General features: G+C 52.7%; 2 protein-coding genes across 8 annotated transcripts in view; one reads left to right on the forward strand and one right to left on the reverse strand.

Moving 5' to 3' along the window:
• Window positions 1–367: 367 nt before the first annotated feature.
• Window positions 368–24,175, reverse strand: part of NOS1AP (nitric oxide synthase 1 (neuronal) adaptor protein) — a 247,015-nt gene continuing 223,207 nt past the window's right edge. For 4 of the 7 annotated variants that reach the window (XM_012729083.1, XM_012729080.1, XM_012729081.1 and 1 more), the window contains 5 exons: window positions 21,194–21,235; window positions 18,092–18,257; window positions 16,757–16,909; window positions 3,864–4,173; window positions 368–3,172 (listed from right to left, as the gene is read on the reverse strand). In XM_012729083.1, coding sequence (XP_012584537.1) covers window positions 2,677–3,172; window positions 3,864–4,173; window positions 16,757–16,909; window positions 18,092–18,257; window positions 21,194–21,235 — 1,167 coding nt within the window. In that variant the 3' untranslated portion in view covers window positions 368–2,676. Of the gene's footprint in view, window positions 3,173–3,863; window positions 4,174–6,886; window positions 7,455–13,861; window positions 16,910–18,091; window positions 18,258–21,193; window positions 21,236–24,175 lie in introns of those variants that run through there. The other 3 variants (XM_004688433.2, XM_004688432.2, XM_004688434.2) reach the window with 3 other exon arrangements.
• Window positions 7,458–11,048, forward strand: LOC101633578 (chromosome unknown open reading frame, human C1orf111). The gene is made up of 3 exons (XM_004688103.2): window positions 7,458–8,689; window positions 9,806–9,919; window positions 10,522–11,048. The coding sequence occupies exons 1-3, from the start codon at window positions 8,587–8,589 to the stop codon at window positions 11,046–11,048; spliced, it is 744 nt and encodes a 247-aa protein (XP_004688160.1). The 5' UTR covers window positions 7,458–8,586.

Below are 24,175 nucleotides of genomic sequence, written 5' to 3' on the forward strand. Positions count from 1 at the left end.
CTCAGATATGTTATCCTCCTCTTCTGAACTGGGGCCAATGGCTTTGTTCTTTACAAGTCAGGGGATCACACACATCTGTCTTGGTATTACCCATGACTATAAGACACATTTCACTGTGTGGGGGACCTGGCCTCCTCCAGCCAGGTTCTGGAAGCTCACCTGTGGTCTACCAGGGAAAGTAGATAAAGACATAGACATAGTAGATACAGAGACACAGTGGGCTTGGGACATAATGGGGATGGGGGTGACTGAGGACACAACCTAGATAGGTCCTTCCAAGGACTGAGCCACCCCAAGCTGAACTTTCATAGAAGCTGGGTCCCTACACAGGCCATGCGTGCGTGCATGTGTGTGTGTGTGTGTGTGTGTGTATGTGTGTGTGTGTGTGTGTGTGTGTGCGTTGGGATGGGGTGTGCTACAATCACAGGAAGGTCAGGCCACTGAGGTGGACATGGGAAGATGAGTCCTGTCTCAACAGAGAGAGGGTCTAAGCTGAGGTCCTCAGCAGGATTAGAAGTCCTTGTCTGGATGGCACATAGGTCCTAGCACCAGGCAACATCTGCAGCGTCTAGAATCAGATTTTAGCCTCAAAAGCCCACTGAGGTAGTTGCCCACCTGTGCTGCATGGTGGTGGGGTGGAGATCACAGAGAACGAGCTAGGAACGGAGTGGAGTCCTGTGGCCTCTCATTCACTATCAGACACGGTCTGAGGAAGTCTGAGGGTCACCCTAACATCCTAGGACCATCCTGGGGAGGTGTGATAGGTTCCTTTGCTGCTCCTAGGTCTAAGGCCAGGACTTGAATGGAGGCTGGGTATGGAGTGGGGAGCAGGGTACTGAAAGCAGCCCAGGCCTGGGACACTCGTTTCTCTGGCTACTGCCACCACTGGGTGCAGCTGCTCTCAAAGTTTCCCACCAGAGAAGCAAACTGAGCTTCTGGTAAGGAAGCTCCCATGAAACCAGGCCCCTCCCAGCATAGGCCCTCAGAGGGAAGGGAAGCAAGGGTCACTGTGTGAGCCTTACTTTCAGGGTGATGAAGACAGGAGAGAAGAAAGGTGAGCAGGGCTGCAGGAGCAAGGAAGGATACACTGGTGGTCTCCACCACACAGACCTAGAGCTGTTAGCAGAGGTGGTAGAAATAGGATCTCCTGAGTTCCCAGGCCTATAGTGGAGGAGTGGAGGTGGGAAAGGATCTCCTCTAGACCTCAGGTCAGTAAGAGCTGGCAGGAGAAGTGGGAGGGGAGCAGACCAGGGTGATGAGGCGAGAGGGAAGTGAGTTCTGGGAGCCCCAGAACTCACAGGTGGGCAACCGAAACAGTGGACAGAAAAACGGAGGCAGCAGGAATCAGAAGGGGTAGCCCACACTGGACGGGCCTTTCCTGCCTTCTCCCAGGGACCTGTTCAAAAGAGGGGATGTTCTCTTCTTGCTTATAAGGCCCCCATGTTGGGTCTTCCCCCTCCCCCTAGTCCCTGACAGGATTTCCTGGCCACAGGAAGAAGACAGCACTGCAAGGCTTCTGCTAGGAGACAGGCGTGCAAAGATAGGTTAACCCTGCAGGGCAAGGCCAGGTAGAGCCAGCCCTCACAGAGACCCCAAAGACTGAGCAGGAACAGCAGCATGAGGTGAGGGACAGGAGAGTAGAGGTCCCTTTAGGGGACTCAAGTCCCTGCCTTCCCTCTGGCTCCCACATGCACCACGCTGAGATCCTAGTGCTGCATCCTTCAGGGTGTGGTGTGGGCCCTGGAAAGCTGCTCTCATCCCCAGTGACAGCCCCTGCCCTGTTCTGAATTCACTGCCTTCACTCCAGCTTCTCTTCACTCCCTTGGGACCAGCACCCTGTTGCCAGGACCACCCCACTTGAAAGGTCTCCCCAAAGTGACCAGAATGTTCTTGGGGGTTTCTGGGGGGCTCTGGTAGGCCTTGGAGTCACACACAGGAAGGAAGCCCAAGTGTGGCCCTGGTATCCTCTTCCCAGCACCCGGCAACACCTCACAGCTGGGCCAGGGGTTGGAGTTGTGCTCACTCCAAGGCACCATGTCTCTCCATCTGACTAGATAGACCCCCCCACCCCCCAGGAATCCTGGACAAGCATGCGGCCTGAGTCTCAGGCCCGGGAAGCAGCTTCTCTGGTCACTGCCACGGTGCCAGAGCACAGACATCCTGGGATCCATGCTGCCTCGGAACCTGGAGCGTGGCTGGGCTCAGGTGTGTGGCTTTCTGGGTCTGTGCCCATCATCAAGCCGAACGCTTCATGCCTCCTTCAGCCTGATACCAAGGAAGGAGCTCTGGGTCTTACCAAGGAAGGAGCTCTGGGTCTCGAGGGAGAAGGCAGGACTCAAGCATGGACTCCAGAGAGCAGGGGCAGGCATGTGAGGACACAGGAAAAGGTCCATCACCCCGGCTGGTGACCCAGAAATTCAGTGGAATCCAAGATGACCAGGGAGAGAGGAGCTTCAGCCCCTGGATAAGCCAATGGAATCGAGAACCAGGGACAGACCCCAGAGGCCGCCACTCTGCAGACACACCTTAACTGGGACATCGCTCCTTAGGCCATGGACTTCTGGCCCCTACTGGGCTGGTGCTCATCTGGTGCCTCCTGCGAAGACATGGCCAGGGCAAGGGCTGGGGCACACGGCAGAGAGCTGAGGGGAGGGGTGTGCTGGGCAAGATGAGGCTCTACTCAAAGGACAGCAGGTCTGGGTGAGGACCCTCACTGTCAAGGCTGGAGGTCCGGGCCTGAGAAGGGAGGCTGCTGTCCTCCAGCGACTCAGTCAGGCTGATGGGGCTGAGGCTGAGTTTGAGCCCATTTCTCTCCATGAGGCCCGGGGAGGAGGCCCTTCTGCACTCTGTCATCATGACCTTGGATTCATCCTGGCTGTCCTTGTGGATTAGGTCAGGAACAGACAGGGCAACCTCTCCATTGGGCACAACCTCGCTCCTATCCACCTCCTCTGGGGTGGCTTCTGGCTGTGAAGCGTCATCTGAGATGGGCTGGGCCACAGGGGAGTCCTGTGGCTGCCCTGGTGACAGCTCTGTCCCACACTCCAGACTGCTCAGGACAGGCTGCGAGGAAATCAGCATATCTTGGGTGGTCTTCAGGGCCCGCGGGGTCCGCTTCCTGGTGATGGGAGGTGGAGGGTCCAGCCGAGGGAATGCCTCTTGCAGGGCCAACCTGTTGGGTGGATGACGGTGGACATGCAAGCTTTCCAGAAGAGCTGCGCAGCTCGCCCTGACTCACTCTCCCCTGCCCGCAGAGTGCACTATCCTCTAGGTTCTCACTTATGTGATCTGAGCGGCTTGAGCACAACCGCCAGCTTTGCCCTGCTTGGTGACAGAAGGACAAGTGTCAACACTGGAACCACCACTGAGCAATGTGACGTGCGAAGCTAGGCAAGGGTGCGACTCCGGGGCAGTGTTCAAACAAGGCCTGGAGAGGGCCCACTGGCACTAGAGGGAAGATGGGGAGGACCACCCCCCTCCCCATGCCCCAGAGGCTTCTGGCTGCTCATCTCCTCAGTAAGAGTCACAGCTGCAGCACCAGGTGAGGGCTGGGGTCAGAATCCACCAGGCAGCAGCACCTGGCATCAGATGCGCCAACTCCTGACCTTGCAGCCTGAGGCCACTTAGTTACCTCTGAGCTTGAGTTACTGGCAAATGGAAGGAACATAACCTGCCTCGGAGCCCTATTGTAGACAGGGAAGCTGAGCATGAGGCCCAGCCAGAAGGCAATGGCACTGTGACCATCACGCAGCCCTTCAGCTACTCTTCACGTGATGTCACGTTCCCTGGGTTACTTCCCTCTGGGGACACCACGATATGTCCATGGACCTTTCAAGTGTGTGGTGGGAGGGGAGGGCACTCACCTTTCATCCTCCAGGTCAGCCCCACTGGCCAGCTGGGCCCTGGCAGTCCTGTTGACCTCCATCACGCTCAGGCCCCCCAGGCTCCAGGGTTCCTTTCTCCGTAGTAAGTCGTTCACTTTGGCCCCCATGGCTCTGCCCAGGTTCCTGAGGTGCTGACCACTGCCCACCCAGAGCCCCGTTCCGCCAGGCTCCATGGGTCCCAGGGTGGTGGAGCTGGGGGCTGTAGGCCTGGACAGATGGGGGACGGAGCGGCTGGATTGGAGCTTGGGAGTGAGAGCTGTGTTCAAATTCTCGAACATACTATGGTCGACTGTGAACACAAAAGGAGAGAGAAAGGGTGAGGAGAGAGCAGTGGGGCCGTGTCCATGTCCCTCTGCCCATGTTGGCTTCCAGGAATCTCCAACAAGACACTTCAACCCTCCAATCCATTCTTGTAGGAGAAGGGACCAAGAGTTCTGGTTCTGCCAGCCCGAGCTTATCAGTAATAAGTTATCGCCAAAAAAGGGTGACACACCCCTTTAAACTGGCCTCCTTGACTCATGGTCTGACCCCTTACTTTGGATTCACCTGACATTTTGCAATAAGAGAAGGAAACATGGGGATGAAGCAATGAGATATACAGCCGTGCACTGCTGTGGTGCTGACTGGAGGCTGGGATAGAAGTCAGAGCGGGAGGCCAAGTGTGAGGCCAGGAGCTGGAGCCAGAAGCCATCCTCTCCCCTCCCCCCCGAAACATCACGTGCAATACATGTTGTTCATGAAGACTGGGCCATGCTGGGGGCTAGGCCAGCTGCATGCAGAGGTGCTAAATGGGGGTTCAGAGCCAGCTCGCACCAAAGAGTCAAGGACTCAGCACCAACGGGGGAGACAGAGAGCAACACCCACACCCTGCATCCTTGTGGTCACCTGGGGAAGAGGGTGTGGGGGGTTTCTATGTGGAGATGAGGAAGAAGAGGGGTCGGACAAATGAACTGTCCAAGCTACAGTACTAATTGCTGTCCAAGCGAGAATTTCAACTCAGGTTTTCTCACCCGATGTCCAGGGCCCTTTTCTCTAGGTGCACTGCCTTGGGTCATGGAACGGCTGCCCAAGTAGGCCTAGGTGGTCCTTCTGTCTGGGATCTCTCGGGCTCAAATGATTAACTGAAAAAACTAGGCAGAGACCCAACGAGTTGTGACTAATTACAGGGCAGCCACCATGTCTCACTCATCATTGTATCTGCAACAGCAAGCCCAGGGTGTGGCACACAGTTGGTGCTCAATCAGTATCTCGCCATGCCAAAGCCCCTTTGCAGAGGTAGAATTGTGGAGGTCAAGATCTTAGTTCCAGAGTTTGCTGCTGGAACAGCTGGAGCTCAGGGCTCTAAGCCTTGCTGTCCACTCTCTCTCTCTCTCTGGGGCCTTCTTTGCTCACCTGGAAATCCAGTTTAGTCTCCAAGGTACCCAGACCCATTTGGCCTTGAAAATGGGCCTGAGGCTCTTCCCTTACCAACTACCCCAAATATTTTGTTAACCTGGGAGCAAAGGAGGTTACATTTGACCACTGGGCCTCTCTCTCTGACAATACCTCTACTGAGGTGGTTGTATTCTCACTGAGTATTTCTAGAAGTCACAGACTGGGTTACGCTGCTCCATACTGCTGAGTCCTGGGCCAGGGAGAGGCCTTTGCTGGTCTCCCTTCTGAGCCAATGACCTAAATAAGCCATCTTCTAAGGGTCTTTGGCCAGCTGGTAGAGAGGGGAGTGGTGGGGATCTCCCTGTGAATGAGCTCCATCACCCTCACCCCTGGAACTGCCCATGACCTACCTCAGGGAAAGCCCCACTGCAGGGAACACACCAGGGACACCCCTAAGTACAGCCCAGGCTCACACAGCTGACCGGCTCAGGCTGGCGGTCCCAGACGCACCCCCACCCATGCAGGCGTTGCCAGTCTATCCATAGCAGGACTAGCCACTCTGGGTGCTGTCCCTATGGGATCGTCCATGCTGGCCATCTTTCCAAAATTGCCTATTGTGTCCCACATCTTTGAAATTTTTCTTTAACCATGAAACCTGCAAGTTAACAGAGAAGCCTTTCAAAATGAAAGCATCTACTATTTTCCCCCAAATCAGGAAGTTGGGGGGCCACCATGGAACCAAAAAAAATGTCAAGAGAGACTCTGGAGAAGGCAAATTCCCCCTGGCCTCATGGCTCACAGTTTCTATGGTGATGTCCCTCTTGTTTTAAATAAAATTTTATAGCAGACACACTCATTTCTAAAAGTGTAAGCACAAAATCACCTGTCAACGTGACTTGTAAACTGTGAGATTCTTTTTACTATTCTTTAAAAAACACAGTCTAATGAACATAAACAACTCAGGTTAGGCACTATTTTGGAATTCCTGGATTTCTGGTTCTCTGCCTTCAGAATCTATATACTGATCTTAAGTAATGTATAGAGAGCCCATCATGCAGTCTCTCTGTCTCCCTAAAAATCTCTAGGTCTCACTACTTAACACTCCTCATTCTCTAGAACCCCGTGCTAACTCCTCCGGGTAATGCTGCCTCTGAAGTGCTTTCTCTACACCAGCACAGGACCTTACACTAGACTTGCTAGTCTAACTGGATCGACATTTTATGTAAATATTTACAAACTGCACAGTGAGTTGACATCATGGAGAAAAGATCCCTGAGCCTTTTTCCATTTGCAAAGTCTACTCAACCCCCACCCCCTCTTCCCCCTGGAGTGGCCTCTGCAGGGGCTTTTGAGGTCAAGCCTGGAGAAACTGCCTTTGTCTCCCAAATGGGGACACCTTCCATCACCTCCAGGCCCAAGCACGGACAATGAGCACCGTGTGTCGAGGGCACCTGTGACTTTGCTCGGCCCTCAGGACTGGAGGATGGTGGTGCAGTAAGGAATGTGATGGCAAAGAGAGAGGTGACTGCATCCCAGCTGGGTTCCCTCCCCCGGCACCCCAACATGCACATCCAAGCAAAGGGGACCACCTGGGGAACAAGTCATCCAAACGAAAGATGGTGTCTTACCTGTCCGAGAAAGGGGCTCGGAAAGCAGGTGGGAAACAAACAAGAGAGAGACACATTTTATGCAGTGACGACCACTGTGGATGGCCACCTCCTGCCAGGCCACCATCACCAACACACCAAGGGGCTCCAGCATGCACTACCGAGGCTGGAGTGTCACCATCCAGGGTGACCAGTTTCCCATGAACTTTTCAATCATCAAAACTGGAAAACTGCACATGGGCGCTGCTGCAGCCACCCATGTTTCTCCGATGTTTCCAGACCCTAAAGGTAAGTACATCCGAAGTTGCAGGAAGGCTGGAATTTAAGGCCTCCACATCTTCCTGGCCTCACTCACTACCATGCCCTCTCCTTGCCATGGGCCCATCACCAGACTGGGACCAGGGGGATGCTCGTCCACCCAAATGTCCAAATTAACACAAACCCAGGTCCACAGGGGTTTGCCTAGTCCACAGGGGAGCCGCTGGCAAGTGGGGACTGGAACATGCACAGGCTGACCCACCACCGTTCTGTACCAGGGCCAGAGGGACTTGCCAACACCCTCAACATTGCCAACGTACATCTACGGCATTAATTTCTATTCCGTCGTATTCTGATGTTCCAGAACAGCCTGCAAGGAAGGCACCCAAGGGAGCTGTGTTCTCCACAGTGTCCTGCAAACATTAAACACTGTAAATCCAAACAGGAAGCCAATTCTGACTCACATGCACAGATGCTCACACACGCCTCGACTGGCGCTGTCAGGTGGGGACGTGTGGACTGGCCGACTGTCCTGCAGCACACCCACACCACATTTAAGTCTGATGCACTGTAGGCATCGAGTTGAAAGTGTAATGATTACCTACAACGGGGTACCTTGGTTTGATCTTCAAATTAGTATGAGCAAAAATATCCCCCTCCCATGTGAGCTAGGATGTTATACAGCATGTGATGCAGCGAGAAGGGGGCAGCCTTGCCACTCTGGCCCAGGTCTCACCAGCACAGTGCCTGTAACGAGCAAGATGGTACTGAGTAAGCCACCCACTGGGCTTTAGTCATTTGCTAAAAATAAACAGGAGCAGTCATTGAAAACAATACCCAGTTCCTATTCTTAGGGAGTATGCATTGACGTGTTTAGGCATAAGGGGAGCTGTGTTGTAACTTACCTTCAAGTAGTTACAAAAAGTGGATGTACACCCAGAAAGAGAGAGGTGAGGGAGTGAGTTCTACAGTAAGCGGGGTAAAATGTTAACAGGACAATGTGGATACGGGACCTATGATGTTCTGTGGACTCGTTTTATTTTTTTACCTTTTAGAAGCAAAATGACAAAAATATCGGATGGCAGAAGCCAGGTAGATGAAGCAGAAGACAAGAAAGAAGGTCATTCAAGGAAGAAGCTCCAGAGCCATGTGGGGTGACAGGAAGGTGACAGGGGTGTGGGAGGAGAGCATGACACAGAAGAGATGCTAAACCACAAAGGATCACGTTTCTCCCTTCTCTCTGGGTGTCCTCGTCACGGTAAGACACTGAGGAAGGACAGGCCAACAAATGGTTGAAGAGGTCACCTTTGCCCGCAGCAGCCCCGTCCCTGAGGGAGCCCCTACCTGGTGAATGGAATCATGTGAACTTGTGATGTCAGCTGGGCTCAGAATGTTTGTCACCTGGACAACCCGGCCGGCCTCCAGGGAGCAGTGTGTGCCGTCATACCCTACGCTAGTCAGACATGGAGAACTTCTCACTCCTCAGCATTTCTGGACCTCGAATGTCTTCCTCTACCCTGAGCACTTTCCCTGACATTATGTCCTCACGTGCCACCAGCTTGCCAGGTAAACTCTGGTGCCTCTAGGGCCACAAAAATGTGGTGTTTTGAAGCTTTTAATTGAGTATCTACCAGACCATGTTACAGGACCTCGATTTAGTGAGAAAGTCAAATTACACATGGGGAGAAAATAATTTTTCAAAATACTTCATTGACGGTAAGTAGTCCCTGCTGTTTCTTCATTTCTGACAAGGGCAGGATGGGGGAAGCCTTTGTTAAGTCTTTTTCCTCTAGAATCTCAAGATGATGACCTGTTAGCAGGTGCTAGATTTAGCTCTGTTTTGACAAGCTGACAGGCTAGAGATGTAGATGTCAGTCCACTAGCAGGCAGCCAAGAGACAGGTGACTGACACATGAGGATTCAAGCTGGATCCCCTGAGCACTTGCTATGCAGTGTGGTCCTGGACCCATATCTCAACCTGGGAGCTCGTTGAAATGCAGGCTCTCTGGCCAGCCCTAGACTCATTAAATTGGAATCTGCATTTTGAACAAGTTTGCCAGAGATTCCTATGAAAAGTGTGAGCAGGAAGGCTCTGTGGAGTGGCACCCCCTAAACACACACCTGTCTATGCTAGGACATGTGCACATCCAGGCCCCAAATTGAGCTCAACTACTGCTCTGGGCTTTGAGAGGGGTCAGCCTTCAGTGACCCAAATGTCGGCAGCAATCCTGAGGTGTGACAGGTGGCTGGGCCACAGAACTACTCCTGGCTATGTGGGAGGTATTTCAGTTGTAGAAAACAGCTTCCCACCCTCAACGGGATCCCTAACAGAGCAATGGAGTGCCCCCATACACTCTTTCCCTGACTCTGGAGTGCAGAGGAGCTATGATGCAGAATGAAGCCATGGGAGTGAGGAGCTACCTGCCGGAGGCCAAACCTGGGTGGGCCAGGCCACAAGATCACGTGGCGCATGTCTTGGAGAGGCCAGTGAGACTGCCTTATTTAGAACCCCCCAGATGTCATCCAGAATATCTCTGCCTAGCTGGGAGCAAGTGAGACCAAAGCTTTTGCTGTGGCTTTACAATGCCTTCATGCACCCAGGTTGAGTCTCTAGGGAGGTCTTTCAGGGTCCGTAGAAGAGGACCTTGTTCCACTCACCAGAGTGCTTCTTCTGTAACCCAGACATTACAAAGACTGCATTATCCACGGAGGCTTCCATCCCAGTTCAGACCCTGCAGCCCCAGTACAAAAGCAGCATTCTCCGGCACGGGGTGCCTAACACAGTGCTCTCGCCAGGTGAGATCTCCTTCCACTCTGGGTGGGCAGAGGTGCGAAAGCTGGGGAGACCAGGGCTGCTCCCCCAGGAGGGATGAGGGAATGCCTGAACCAGGCAACATGCTACCTTTCCCTGTAGAATTCTATGCAGCTCTTCTCTTAGCAGCAACCCCTAGGCCTGGGGAGAGATCTGGCTGCTGTGCTCATCTCTCCAGTGTGTATGGAGGGGCACTTTCTGTCTGAGTGGGATGTTGGGCAGTGGAAGGTGGAGGGAAGATGGACAGCGAGGATGGGAAAATGGTCACACTGGTGGTGAATGAGGGCCTGTGGGAGGCTGTGGTGGGAGGCCTGCGAGTCACTAATCTATCAGGAGGCAGAGGAAGGGTGTCTGCAGAAAGGGACACATGGGACAGATGTCCAAGCCTAGTGATGGAAAGGGGAGTCTGCCCAGGCATGGAACCCCACGGGTCTTTGCCATCCCGCCTCCCCACCCTACCCTCTGTTCCCAGCGTGGCAAGGTGGGGTGGAGGTGACTTCAGGTCACGCCTACCTGCCTTCTAGCCTGTCTGCGTCTTGCCACAGCCTTGCTCAGCCTTGCTCAGCCGCAGCCCTTTCCTTTGCAGACTACATCTTGGGGGACCCCCAGAATGGGGAGCAACTGAGGCGGAACTGCACCATCTACCGGCCCTGGTTCTCTCCTTACAGCTACTTCGTGTGCAAAGACAAGGAGAGCCACCTGGAGGCCTACAACTTGCCAGAGGTGCAACAGGACGAGGGCAGGGGGGACAGCTGCTTCCCTGAGGATGTGGCTGAGAGCCTTCGATCATCCTCTTCCTCCCCAGAGAACACCTGCCTCCGAGAGGCCACCGAGAGATCCCAGCACAGCCTGGACTCAGTGGACTACATCACGTCCGAGGACATCCTAGAGGCCTGCAGGTGGCACCCGCCACAGCAGAGCGGCTTCAAGTGTGTGGCCTGCTGCCGCATGTACCCCACCCTGCACTCCCTCAAGAGCCACATCAGGGGGGGCTTCAAGGAGGGCTTCAGCTGCAAGGTGTACTACCGCAAGCTCAAGTCCCTCTGGGGCAAGGAGCAGAAGGCCAGGCCAGGGGACAGGCGCTCTACAGGCAGTGCCCAGGCCTTCAAGTAGCCCCCAAAGGGCAGATGCTACCTTGTTAGCGGACACCTCAGGGAAACAGGCTGGAGCCTATTTATGTCTCTAAAGAGAGGTCAATAAATCCAAGTTAGTGTCTGCCTCTGTCAAGTCCAAGGTCATCTGGCTGCTCCTGTCATCTCCCCTAGACCTCAGCCTGTTTCCCATCCTCTAACGATGCCAGGAGACACCAGGCCTACCTCCCGGCCCCTCTCCTCCAAGGGATATACCCCAAGGGGAAGCTCTCCATGGGCAGTCCCGACCTACAGGACCCCACCCCCGGGAATCTGTCAGAAGGACAAGTCTCAGGCCCACTCAGACTCGAGTCAGACTTGGGCGACTCTGGTACAGCCCTCAGCGGAGAGGCACCATTTGAGAGAGCTCGTTGGCCCCTCTGTGGAGGAGATGGCACTGGTGGAAAGGGTGCGTGTCCCTTCCTGTTGGCATAGGGAAACCTCCACTAGCAGAACCTGCAGTCTGGACGCTTCTTAGCTGTTTGGTGTGCTCAGAGGAGGAAGAGGCCTGGAGTAAGGCAGCAAATTGGCCAACAGGACTAGGTCTACAGGGCACTTGGAAGGGGCAGTTCTTACAGCAGAGCAGAGCCAGTTGACCGCAGGGGCCTCTCTGCCCATGTCATGTGAGTCATATCAAATCAAGCAGGCAGTGAGCACTGCATGCTGCAGACCCTTACTTCACTCCGGGCCAACTCCCCTGGCATCTCTGACTAAAAAATGGGCAGAGAACATCTCAGTTGTCCATGATGTGACTTAAGTGAAACAAAAAAGATCACAGACAACAGCTGATGCTTGCTGACCGCATTTCATCTGGCACCGCAGAGGGAATTTCCTTCCAGGGACCCTGGCACCAACCTCTGGTACCCCTGCCTCCACAACTTGTTGGGCAGTAGGTGGGGAGGAGGTACCCTGACCCTTCCGGTGCTCACGCTGAGAGACCTGAAGCCCCACCACATGGGTTCACAAGGCTGCCAGTTCTTACCTCTGTCATATGAAAACATCTGCTTGGGCCTTTGTTCCCCAGAATGAGAGTGGCTGGGCTCCAACCCCATCAGGCCCTAGGCGGTGAGACCACTCCACATGCTGCCTGGCTCTGAGTCCCTGAGTCCACCTTTCCTGGGGTCCAGATGGGCACAGAGTCCCCTGGCAGCTCAGCCCGGGGGGCTACGCCAGGGCAGTACCCACATCCTTCCCTCGGCCTGGCTCCCCAAGGAAGACACAGTGAACAAGTCTTGTCTGACCTCCTGTCCTGTCAGTGGGAAAAAGCCAGTCAAGCCCGCAAGTTTTTCCTTATTCAAGTCATGTGTACCCTGACCATGTTCTGAGGGCAAACCGAAAAAGGACCTGGCATCTGCTGCCTTCGCCTCTTGTGCCAGGGCACCGAGTCACAGGCAGGGACACGCACGAAGGGCTGGGCCCAAGTGCAGCACACAGGTCAGTGCCATCTGCCTGACAGCAGTTCTCGTGGTGCGTGTCTCCCCAGAGAGGGTGACTCTGCACGCTTCACCTCTCACCAGGGTTGTAGGATCCCAGGAACTGTGCGGGGCTCTGAGGGACGTCTGCACAGTCAACACAGCCCCCCGGGCAGGGGTGTGCTGCCCGCAGTGGCACAGCCTTCTGGGTGAATGAGACAGTAACCGTGCAATGCCTGGTTACCAGGCCCTCTGCTCCTGGGTGCTTTTAAAATGCAGGCTCATTTTCACCTCATAATAGCCTTAGGTGGTATATTTTACCCTCCTTTTTCAGATGAGAAAATAAAACACAGTTCAGATCACTCATCCAAGAAAGGCCATGGGGGTGGGGGGGGGGGGAAGAAACTGGCTGGCCTGCTTCCCAACTCTCTTCCAGCCCGGGTCTGACCAAGTGTCCAGGCTGAACTCTCCCTTTGCCTTCCAAACAGCCGGAAGAGCCACCCAGAGTAATTTCTTTCACATCACAAGACCCTGAGCTCTGTTTCTCAGGCACCCCTGAGAGCAATGTCCTCCTTGCCTTTCACTTCTACTCTCCAGGGCAGGAAAAGCCCAGGTCCAGGTCGCCAAGACACCCTGTAGCATGATGTCTTCTAGGTGGATGTGGGAGTCTGTGGAACCTTGGCATATGGATGTTTCTGGAACAGGTCCATTCAGAATCCTACCATTTACTTCCGCTGTCTAGTCAGGAAGCCAGTGAAATCTTATAATCTCGGTGTTCTAAGCTATTATCTGAAAACACAGACGATGGTGTGTTTTTTTAAAGACTCAGAATGTGCTGCCAATATCTGTAAATCCCAGGGATGTTGCGTATTTCAAAAGACCTGGGGTTGTGTCTAAAAACCCGGGTACAGACCACGTTTACTTGACCTCAGTGCTGCCCACATTTGGGACCAGACAGTTCTTTGCCGCAGGGTCCATCTGTGCACTGTGGAATGTTTATCAGTGGCCCAGGTTTCCATCTGCTACATTCCAGTAGCATCCCTTCCCCAGTCTGACAGCTACAACTGTCTTGAGTACCACCTACTGTCCCTCAGGGAGTAAACTTGGCCTGCCACACAAACCACGTACACCTGTCCCGAGGCTGATCTCTCTCAACTTTGACTGAAAGGGCCACTGCCCCCCGCCCAAGCCCTCCCACAGGGAAAGTGTGAGTTCACTCTAAACACCACCCCCTAGGAATGAAGAAATGTCTCAGAGTCAATGCTGGGAGGGAGGGTGCAGGTGGCAGGAGCCATGGGGTGGGGGGATAGGAGGAGGAGGTGGAGTAGAAGCAGAAAGAAAAGACAATGGGAAAGCTTTTAGAAATAAGAAAGGTTTATTTAGCAAAAGCCACTAGACTAGTGACAACATCCAGGGAGTAAGTGCACTTACATGAACAGAATCTTTTCCCAGAGTTGAGCCAGCAGAGTTAATGACACAACAGGTTTAGGAAGTAGTTGTGGGGTGGGGAAGAAGCAGTCAGGTGAAGAATCAGTAAAGGGAACACAGCTAAACGAGCATGGAGAGAAGTGGGGCTAAGACGAGGTTTTACAGAGAGCGTCGAGAAAAGCAGGAGTAAGGAGCAGAGTTGTCAGTCCCACATACAGTTCATCTTGGTCAGAGAAATTCTTTTCTGGGTCCTCAGCTATGAGAGCCTCCATGCCTAAGGGTCAGCTGGGTGGGCCAGGCAGGTGTCAATAGGGTAGGTGGCCCTGGTATTCACTTGTCCTCCATGCCAGGCAGAGCAGAAGGAAGAAAGGAAGGCAGGAGCTGAGTTAGCAGAGCGAGAAGTGAAGAGGGAGGAGGGCAGGTATCACCACACCATCGGGAGCGCAGGTCTAGAATGCTCCCTTCCAGGCCAGCAAGTACATATGGAGGTCCTCATCGCCCATCTCTACACATCCAGTGTATGCAGACTCAAGCCACTCCGGGGAGGAGACCAACATGTGAACCAGTGCTCCAGGAGGGTGTCGGGACAACAGAGGCAGCAGAAATCACCAAGAGCTCCGAAAGGGGGCTTGAATGAGTCCCCCGCTTTCCTCCCGTTAGGTTTACAGTGTTTCCAATTCTTCCATCTCACCTCCTTTTTCTTTGCAAACTTTTCCAGACCCTCTTAGAAACTACGTTCTCCCCAAACCTTATCCCATTCCCTCCCACACCTAATACATTGGCTCTGGCTTTATTCTCAACTCCTGCTTGCAGGCAGGTGGCCGGGAGAAGCCAGACTTATACCCCATTAAACATCAAAATTAGAAAGACTGAACATCCCCAAACTGAAGGAAGGTTTTGTGTTAGACAGGTTCAGCCAAATTGGATTTCTGGCCTCTGCTGCTCCTTTGGTTTCAAAGATTTCACTTTCCTGGTTCTTTCCTTTCCTACCTGGACCTACTTCCAGTGGTTAATTACAGAATACAACAAATAAACAGAACCATCACTCTCCAACTAAATACACATTAGGGAAAGATCACAGATCTATTGTTGAACCAAATACCCTGGAAATTCCCACCCTCTCCAGTCACTCCTCATAAGCTCACCCAAACACACCTGCCCCAACACATGTATACAGAAGCGCGCGTGCGCGCACACACACACACACACACACACACACACACACACACACACACACACCATTCTACCTCCACTGACATCTGGGACATCGAGGAACATAATGCTGTGTTTACTTCCTTTAGTTTGGACTTCCTGGTCGAGAAGATATTCAACTGTTTAAGTAAAGGGCTGTACTTTTCATTGATCTAAATTAGAAAGCAAAGTTATGGTTGTAGAACTCCACTTTGCAGCAACCACATCTTACCAAACTGGCCTTTAAGTAATACTGCAGGTTAGGTCTGTAGCATGTCCAGGATAAAGACTCGGCCTTCTCTTCAGGCACCATTCAATCTGTGTTACCAGTCACTTCTGGTCCTACTGGCGCATAAGGGCCCATCCCCCCTGCCCAGCCACTGTGCCAAGTGACAACCCTCAGGCAAGGCCTGGATGGCAAAGATAAAAGAGTTGCATGTAGCACTTTTGACAGGGTGCCCAAGGCTTGCACCTACAGAGAAGAGCCAACGGCAGCATGGCAATGGTCCCTGACCAGTGGCAGTGATTCTGAGTGGACATGAACAATCTAGCAACCTGCCTGTGTTCGTTTTTCTTCTTCAGCAAAAAAGTGACCACTATTGCCCAGTGGAGGGGACAGGTTTAGAGGGAGGGCTGGGGCTCAGGTCTTTCACACAGAGGTGAGGGTACCATAAAGGCTTCAAATGACTGCCCCTGGGCAAGACTTTTAGGAGAAAGGTCAGCTTCCCTGTGTCCAGGCAGAGGAGTGGGCTGGTGGCAGAAGGGTCAGGGTTCCACCCTGAGGAATCAGAGTGGTCTGTGGCAGGAGCACGCTGTCCTTCCCCTTGGCTCCCACTCCAGGGCCTGGACACCATTCACACCCAGTCTTCCTCTGAAGTCACATCTGACATCCCATGTCTGAATTCAATTCATGCAAGCATGATCCCTCCCAATCCCACACTCACACTAACAGGACAACTTATCTTCCCCAGCAAGAACATTCAACCTCTACAATCTCTTAAGGGCCTAGACAAGGCTCCCTCCCCTGTAAGGTCAGGGAGGGTTAGGCAACTGGTAGCATCCTGACACCCAAACAAGGTACCTGAGGAGGTACCGATGGCTTCCCTTTATGGTCGGGACCGTGGAGACGGGAGGGGGGCACCACATGATGGACACAGGAGGGGCCTGATGGTGCAGCTGGCAGGGAGCAGGTCCTTCAGCAGCTTGGTGGTTCTGAAAGGGACCCTGTCCCAAAGTCTTGGGTTTGGGAAGGCCTGCTACCCCCCTGTAGTCACAACTAGGAGAGGGGAGGAGATTCACTCCTGGAATCCCACTGCTCCCCCACTTTAACTTCCAAAGCCAAATCCTGACCCTTCCTGAACGGCACACCCTCCAGCCCCAGGCATCCTTGGCTGTGCACACCGGCCCGCCAGGGGCCTTTACACAGCCACCTCATCGTCCAGGCTGTCCCCCAGCTCCTGCCTCTGCAGCACATTCAGCAAGCGGGGCAGCTCCTCTGGAGACCACGAGTCTCGCTCGTCGCTCTCGTCTGTGTTGGACTCGTACTCCGAGGCAATGCCCGACTCGCGAAACTTGAAGAGCTCCAGGCCGCCCGGGAGCACGCTGTCCTCGGGCGGCAGGAAGCGGAAACACTCCAGCTTCACCCAGCGCTCTCGCCTACCTAGGGGGCTGCCCACCGGGGGGCCCAGGTCAGCCAAGCCAGCACCCGGCGGTGGTGAAGGCAGGTCCTCTGGCTTGGGTGTGGTGGGGTCACAGAGCACAGGCAGCACTCCCGAGCGGAAGGTGATCTCCAGCAGGCTGTCCTGGGAGCCCACTGCAAAGGAAGGAGGGGGAAAGTCAGGTCCAGGGGAGGGGCCAGCCCCCCACCACCCAGCAGTGCAGTCTGCCTTCCACCCTCACGCAGTCCTAGAGCCCCAGGCTGGGAGGAGGCCCCGAAACACAGTCAAAGCATAATCAAGTGCTGAGTGACACGGGAAGCCTGTGCAAGCCTGGAGTGCAGTGTGTGTAGGGGAAGGTTCAAATTAATCCTGATGTATGCCCTTGAAAATGGGGTCTATGGGGTGGCGTAGGCTCCCTGCAAACACAGCTGAAACATCCAGGGTGGCAGACAGGGTGGTGACATGCACAGCCTGTGGGTCAGGCTTGGGGATGCCATCATTTCTAAAGCTCACAGGTTAGTTTGGGGGGGGGGGAAGAAAGATATAATAGGGAGAGCCTTAGTTTTACAATTTGAGCTAGGTTTGGATCTTGGCTGTATGCCTTGGTAGCCCTGTAGCCTTGACCTAAATACTTTAACTTTCTGAATCTTTTTTCTCCTTTGCAAAAGTGGCAAAATGACATTGACCCCTCCTGGATGTGACAAGCTCACATCACATCAATTCTAGCATAGGTTCTGGCATAGTAGGTCATCAGCAGATATGAATGCAAACAAATGTCAAGCACGCACCCACTTTGACCATCCATGCAAGCACCCAATAAGGTCTTGTGAGGAAGGTCTGGTAATGTGCTGCCATCCAGAACTTTCTGGTGCAGCCTAAAAGTGGCCAGGTACAGATACAGGGTCAGGCAGCCTCGCTACTCACGAGCAGAGCTATGGCCACAAACTCCTGCCTTCTTCACCATGGAGACTGCTACCAGCTCTGCTCGGGAACAGTGTGGACAGTGAGCCTTGAGTCTGACGAGTCTGACATCGCCCAGAGGGCCAGCCGCACAGGACATGGTCAGGAGACTTCTGTGGGAAGCACTCTCAGGAAGATGAGAGCCCAGACCTGTGCCAGGGGCAACTGGGCCACTCAAGGCCAAGTCCGGTCCCGAGTGGGTGGCAGCCTGGTTCCCACTGGCCCTACCACTCTAAAATCCCATGAAATGTATGGCTGAAGAACAAAGCAGCCTTTGTTTTAGAATCCCGGGGCATGACAAGGTTCTGAAAGCTTCAGGGGAAATAATGTATATTCCCAGACCTCCTGGGAGACGGGGAAGGGCAGGGCTGACTTACTGGCGTTCTGTCCTGACAGCTTCAGCTCCAGCTCCTGCACCTGCTTCACCAGCACAGAGATGTGCTGCAGCATGTCCTTGTTCTGCAGCAGGAGCTGGTGCACGCGGGCCTGGGCCTCCAGCCGCGCTGCAGCCTCCGCAGCCAGCTGGTCCTTCAGCAAGTGGACCTGCAGGGAGCGGGACATGGGAGAGACAGAGAGAAGACAGAACAGACAGGAGAGAGGGATATGAATGTAAACAAATGTCAAGGAGGTTGGCAGGGACCGGAAGTGCTTTCCATGTTCATTTCACAGTGAAGAGCCCTGTATAGGCCAAAAGGGTGCCCGAGTTAGCACTGCAGGCGGGGCGGACGCAGGGGGGAACCAGGACCCTGGCCTGTGGATTTCTGTATGTCCCTCGTGAGTCACTGGGGGCTTCAGGGAGTGACTGAGAGTGGCAAGAAGAGCCATCCCTGCCCCCCACTGCCCCTCGGCTTTATCAGGAAAATTCCTGCAGCGCCAGCTGTGTTGATGGCTGTGCCTTTTATTCATCTTGTCTTTTCAAAACCAAAAACTGATATGCTGACCCACTAGCTAAGAACCACTTCATGATGAACCCTGTAAATCTTTCTCTCCCCTTCCTCAGACCCAGCACCAGGAGAAATGGGGAGTACTCCACACCCCCTTTCTACTTTAGGGAAGGGGTCTTGGCAAAGGCCATCTACTCATGTCTGCAATCAGCTCTCTGCCTTTTCATGGACTCTGTTTTATTTCCCAGGACTGCACCTCACACTGGGTGACGAGGGGTCAGAGCACAGCAGCCAGAAACAGCACCCCCATTAAGCTTGGGGCCCAGGAGGGTCTTCCTGGTATGTGATCTGGCTATGGGGATAAACTCAGTGCAAGAATATGGGGGCGAGGACTGCGAGTACTGGCTTGAAGAAACTGAGTCTCAAGCCAGTAATAATGATCACATGTGGGATTCTTGTCTAAGACGGGGGAATGCCTGTCTCTGTGGAGAGCTGCAGAGGGCCCGCTGAAGAAAGGAAGCTAATGAATTTGGTAGCCTGGGCCCAGGTGGGAAAGAAGGTTTTCCTGGGCCAAAACCATGGTGCAGTGACTTGGGCCAGGCAGGCAGGAGGGACGGAAGAATGGTCTACAAAGAAGGTGATTCTCCTGCTAAGGTAACAATTACTTGGAATCTCTGAAGAACAGGTTGCTCCAAAGACACTTTTTATCAGGGAGTAGAAGACTGTGTCACCCACAGTGCAATGAGCCTGACAGGACCCTGCTACCGGCATGGACCCTCCATAGCCAGCAGTCAGAATGACACTTGGGGTACACAGCTGTCCCTTCCACCCCCCATGCAGATCTGAGGCCCTGGCCTTGCAGTGCGTGCTGCTTTTAGTGAGTAGCTAAGGAGAGTAGGTGCCATTTCCCATTAGTGACTCCCAAGGCTGGGTCTTTCTCCAGGAAGGAGGTCTACTAAGGACTGCAAAGGAAATCTGCCCCCGCAAGACCTTGTGAGTGGAGACATGAGTCTCATCTTCTACCTCATGAAAACTAAGCAGAGGTCTAGAGATGGGTGTGAATAGGAAACTGGGCAGAGATATATTTTAATCTCGATAGAGGGTGACATGTAGCTACTAAGCCTTTACCTTCCTTGGAAATTAAGCATGGACTATCCCCAGGAGTCCCCCAAATCCTCTTGGTTCTAAAATATGGGAAAATGGCCTTGGGAAGGGCCCTCCAGAGTATCCCCAAAGGAAGCATCATCTCACTCGTCCACCCATGAGCATCGTTACTTATTTTAACTTAGAGGAGTGCAGGAAGGACTCTACTGAACAGAAAAATCCTTCATTATTCTTTGGCAGAAACAGAAACATGAGTGGAACAAAATTTTAGGTGTGTATGAACAGAGAGAGCAGAATATTCTGTTTCTGCCTACAGCGAAACAGCCCTTAGAGTGAGATCTGGCACACACACACCACACCATTGGGTGTTTGCACTCTGCAACTGAAAATCCTGATAGAACCGGCCACGGCAGGGTCAAGCCAAGGGCTGGAATGCTCCAGGGTGCTGGATGGTCCCTGGGGACTAACAGTAATGTCTCCATTCAGCAGACTATGCTGAGGCATCTATGCCTCTGTATCGGGTAGACACAGGCAGAGTACGAGCAGCTCTGCATTAAAGGCTCTGTGAAGAAGACCCCGAAATCCCCATTGGGAAATCAGGGAATTAAGATTGGGGACACCACAGAGTTCCCTGCTTCAGAAGCTGGGGGGGTGGGTGGGCGGGGAGGGAAGCAAAGTAGGAAGCTTCTTTTACAGGCAATCCAGTTCCAGTGGTGAAGGAGCCATCACCCCAAACAAGAAGTCCCCTGGGTCAAACGCTTCTCCATAAACCCACTGGCACCAAACATCATGAGAAAACACTTCTGACTTTGAGCGTTGCTTGCACAGAGTCAGAAGAACTTGAGCATTGTAGAGGTGGAGTGAGCACAATGCAGGTGCTGTCAAGCCCTGGCAATGCAGAGCGCACGCTGGTGCACTGCAGATATCAGTCAGCATCAGACACCAGGTCCACCACCTCAATTGCTACCACCCGCACCACAGGAAAACCCACACCAGGCCACACCGAGACAGAACTTTTATACTCGATGCATTTTAACAGTCCCTGTGTCTTATAATATTTAGGTCTGGCCTTGAGGCACTGAAATAACATGGTGTTATTTCCAGTCCTGGCTGGCGGTCTGCACTGGGGCCAGGTGCTCGCTTTCTCCACCACAAACACCAACAGAAAGTACCGACTCCTCCCCACCAGACGGGAGATGTACTTGCAGTTGGCCTTTTCTTTCAAAGAATGAAACACCTTTTGCAAAGGTAGGCCATATTAATTTCCGGAAAGGTACAAGTTAGCATGTCCTTGCTGGGGCTTGCCTCTGCAGGCACCATTCTGGCCCCATAAGTCAGCAGCCGGCCATGCCTGGAGGCTGTCAGGCTGTGCCTTCTGGTGATAGCACTACAAAGCATAACTTCAAACCTGCACCTCTGAAATGCTGGTACCCACCCTTAATCCACCCCGCAGCACCAGACCACTGCCCAGTCGCTCTCCGGCCTACTTGCCTGGACTCCAGCTCCTCCATGAGAAGTGGGGGCAGGGCCAGGCTGACGTTAGGGAGCAGCAGGCACATGGAAATGGCAGTGGAGAGAACCAGAGCGATTTGCCCCCCTCCCCCAACACACACTGGACAGAGCAGAGGCAGGTGGTGCTGTCTCACATGCACAAGGCAGGGACCTGGGCAGTGCATCCAGGGTGCCAGGGACTGGGAAAGCCATGAGGACAGAAGCTAAATCGAAGGCCTCGGGTGGGGATGCAGGGTATCTTAAGAGTGATTCCTCAAACTAATGACAGCACACACCATCACAAAGCACAAGGGGCTGCAGGTAGAAGAGAAATCTATAAATAGCAACACTGAGCGGCACTAACATTTTCCTCGCCAGCTAGGCCAGGAGTTGGCAGACCATGAGGGGATCTGGCCTACTTAGCTGCTGCCTGTCAGCCTCAGAGCCCACATCAGTTTTGGAGCTGGGTGGGCCCAGTCCATGGCCATGCATATGCCAGCCACATCCAAACTCTAGTTCAAGGCTTTGCTACACTCTCATTTGCCCACTTGAACTTCAAAGGCCGGGATGCAGGAAGCTAGAGCAGCCAGGCAAGGTTCATGCTGGGTGGGGAGAGTGGTCAGAGGGCCGTGGGTAGTCACTGTTTATATGAGGGTCTACCTAGAATGCTTAAGAGCTGGGTGAACAGCATCTGTGCCCAGCTATCTTTCAGGCCCAACAGGCCTTCTAAACCAGCTCTAAGTCAGCTGGGGATGAGCTAGGAGGGGTCTTGATATATAGCCCAAATAAGAATACCGCGAAGGAGACCTTAGCTGGGTCCAGTGGTAACAGCGAAACCCAATCTGGCTGTGGGAACAAATGGTGATAGTGGTGGGAGTGCTGAATAAAGCAACAAGGGACCCCCAAGAAACTGTCTTTACCCCAGAGTTGTTCCCAGGAGTCCAAGAGAAAGGGAACATGTGTTTTCCCCTTAAGTACTGGCGTTGCAGTAGTTGAAATCCTGGGGACTGCTGGTAGTATAATGAAGAAAGATAGAAACCTTGCGGTTTGGTGGCAGTGGAGTCTGACAGAACAAGAAGCTGACCTCGTGCTGAACACCAAAGTCAGACACGAAGTGTGCTGGATTTGATCATTTGAAATGCATGACAGATGCCAGGAAGACCTGTAAATTCATTCACGTATTTGATTAAATTGTTTAGACTTGAAGACGTATCTACTAACCCAAGTCCCTGGACCACAAGCTACACAGGGAGAAGTTAAGAAATGTGTCAGAAGAACCTGTAACCTGACAGCCAGTTTGGATGAAGGCCCAGGAGGAATAGAGAGCCAGTTGAGAGGTGGAACCTCTCCCCTGCATTCCTGGGTACTAAAGGAATCTACAAACAGAACAGACCAGAGGCCACCCTGGGAAGGCAGAAAAGATAGATGAGTACATTCCAGACCCAGAAGGTCCTATTCAAACTGATGATTTTGCAAGTGTATGACCCTTCTCAAGTCATTCAACAAGGTTCGATAGTGATGAACTGTAGCAGCCTTTCAATCACATAGTTTCTCATACTCAGACTGGACTAAGGCACCGTCAAGTGCACTCAGCAGATTTGGGTCACAAGCTCTAGGTTTATGTCTTCCTGAACAGCAATTAACACAGGGTCAGGGCTGTAATGTCCCACTGAGACAGAGGCTTGATGCTGCACCAGGAAACCACCCATAAGCTGTCATCCCAACTGAGGCATCCTGTGTAAACATCAGGTAAACTTCCTGTCCGTCCCTCCCCTGTGTAGTAGGCAAGAGAGCAAAGCCATCTTCGCAGGCTTAAGTATGAACAAGCTCCATGCTGCAGACTTTGCAGGAATTCTGCTGCCAAGGCAGAGCCAGTCTCTTTATACTCACTAGCGATGATGGAGCCAGATAAGATCAGCAACGGGTACCCAAGCTTTGCATCTGTGCAGTGCATTCTCTAGAAAGGAAGGGATTATCCTTCAGGCCTTCCTCCAGCACCTACGTATTTTTAAGTGGTCATAACTTAGAACTACAAGGTCCTCCTATAAAGAACAACCATATTCTTGATGCCAGTGACTAACTTCCTAGCTATAAAACTAACTTCTAACTTATGTTTACTGGAATCGCTCTCACTGAGTAAAATCTCTCAGATGGCATCCTGGGTTCGAATCCTTACTTTGATTATCTAAATAAATAAACACTGTGTAAATATTGTGTAGACTTTATTTTCAGTTAGAGCCTTGGGATTTTGCAAACTGAGCACTTCCCTCCACAACATTGTTATGCAGATTATATTTGCAACTAGTTTCTGCAATACTATGACTTAGGAGAAATATATATTTCTCATAACTATTTGGTCTTCATCCACAGCTCCTGTCTCACAGCGACCCAACCCTTGGGACTTCCTGTGTTTGCGAGCAATAACAATGTCCTTTGTGCAGTTAGTTGGAAGTAACTTTTGGAAAACACCTGAGACAGGCATGGGCTTATTGCTGTGGAAACCAAGAAGAGACTGTGGGACTTTCAGTCCCTCTCCCTCATTTCCTGGGAGGGGAAAAGGGCTACATGTAGCGCTCAACTGCCAATAACTTAATTAATTCTTCATAAGGAAGACGCCACAAAAATCCAAGAGGAGGTAGCTCTGTCGAGCTTCCAGACTGCTAAAGATGTGGAGATTTGGGGGAGTGAGGCATGCTGGAGAGGACATGAAAGCACCTTTCCCACACTATGCCCCACCTTTTTTCCACCTGGCAGTTAATCTATATTAACTGCAATACAGTATCATCTGTAATAAGCAGTGATCTCCTGAGTATACAGGTTTCCTGAGTTGTATGTGCAATTGAGCAAATTAGTGAAAACAGGTAGGTGTCCTGGGAACTTCTGGTTTAAAACTAACTGGTCAGAAGCACAGATAATAATCTGGGCTTGTGAGGGGCACATAAAGTTTAAGAATGGGGTGAAGGCCCCTGATTTTTATTCTTT

The sequence above is a fragment of the Condylura cristata genome, unplaced genomic scaffold (genome assembly GCF_000260355.1).
Source record: "Condylura cristata isolate star-nosed mole 26May11 unplaced genomic scaffold, ConCri1.0 scaffold00024, whole genome shotgun sequence".
Taxonomy (NCBI): Eukaryota; Metazoa; Chordata; class Mammalia; order Eulipotyphla; family Talpidae; genus Condylura; species Condylura cristata.

Excerpts from the sequence above, each read along its gene's own strand:
- LOC101633578 (XM_004688103.2), top strand. The coding sequence starts at position 8,587 with ATGGAGAACTTCTCACTCCTCAGCATTTCTGGACCTCGAATGTCTTCC. Across the intron at positions 8,690-9,805 it reads ACGTGCCACCAGCTTGCCAG|ACATTACAAAGACTGCATTA; the intron begins GTAAACTCTGGT and ends TCTGTAACCCAG. Across the intron at positions 9,920-10,521 it reads TAACACAGTGCTCTCGCCAG|ACTACATCTTGGGGGACCCC; the intron begins GTGAGATCTCCT and ends TTTCCTTTGCAG.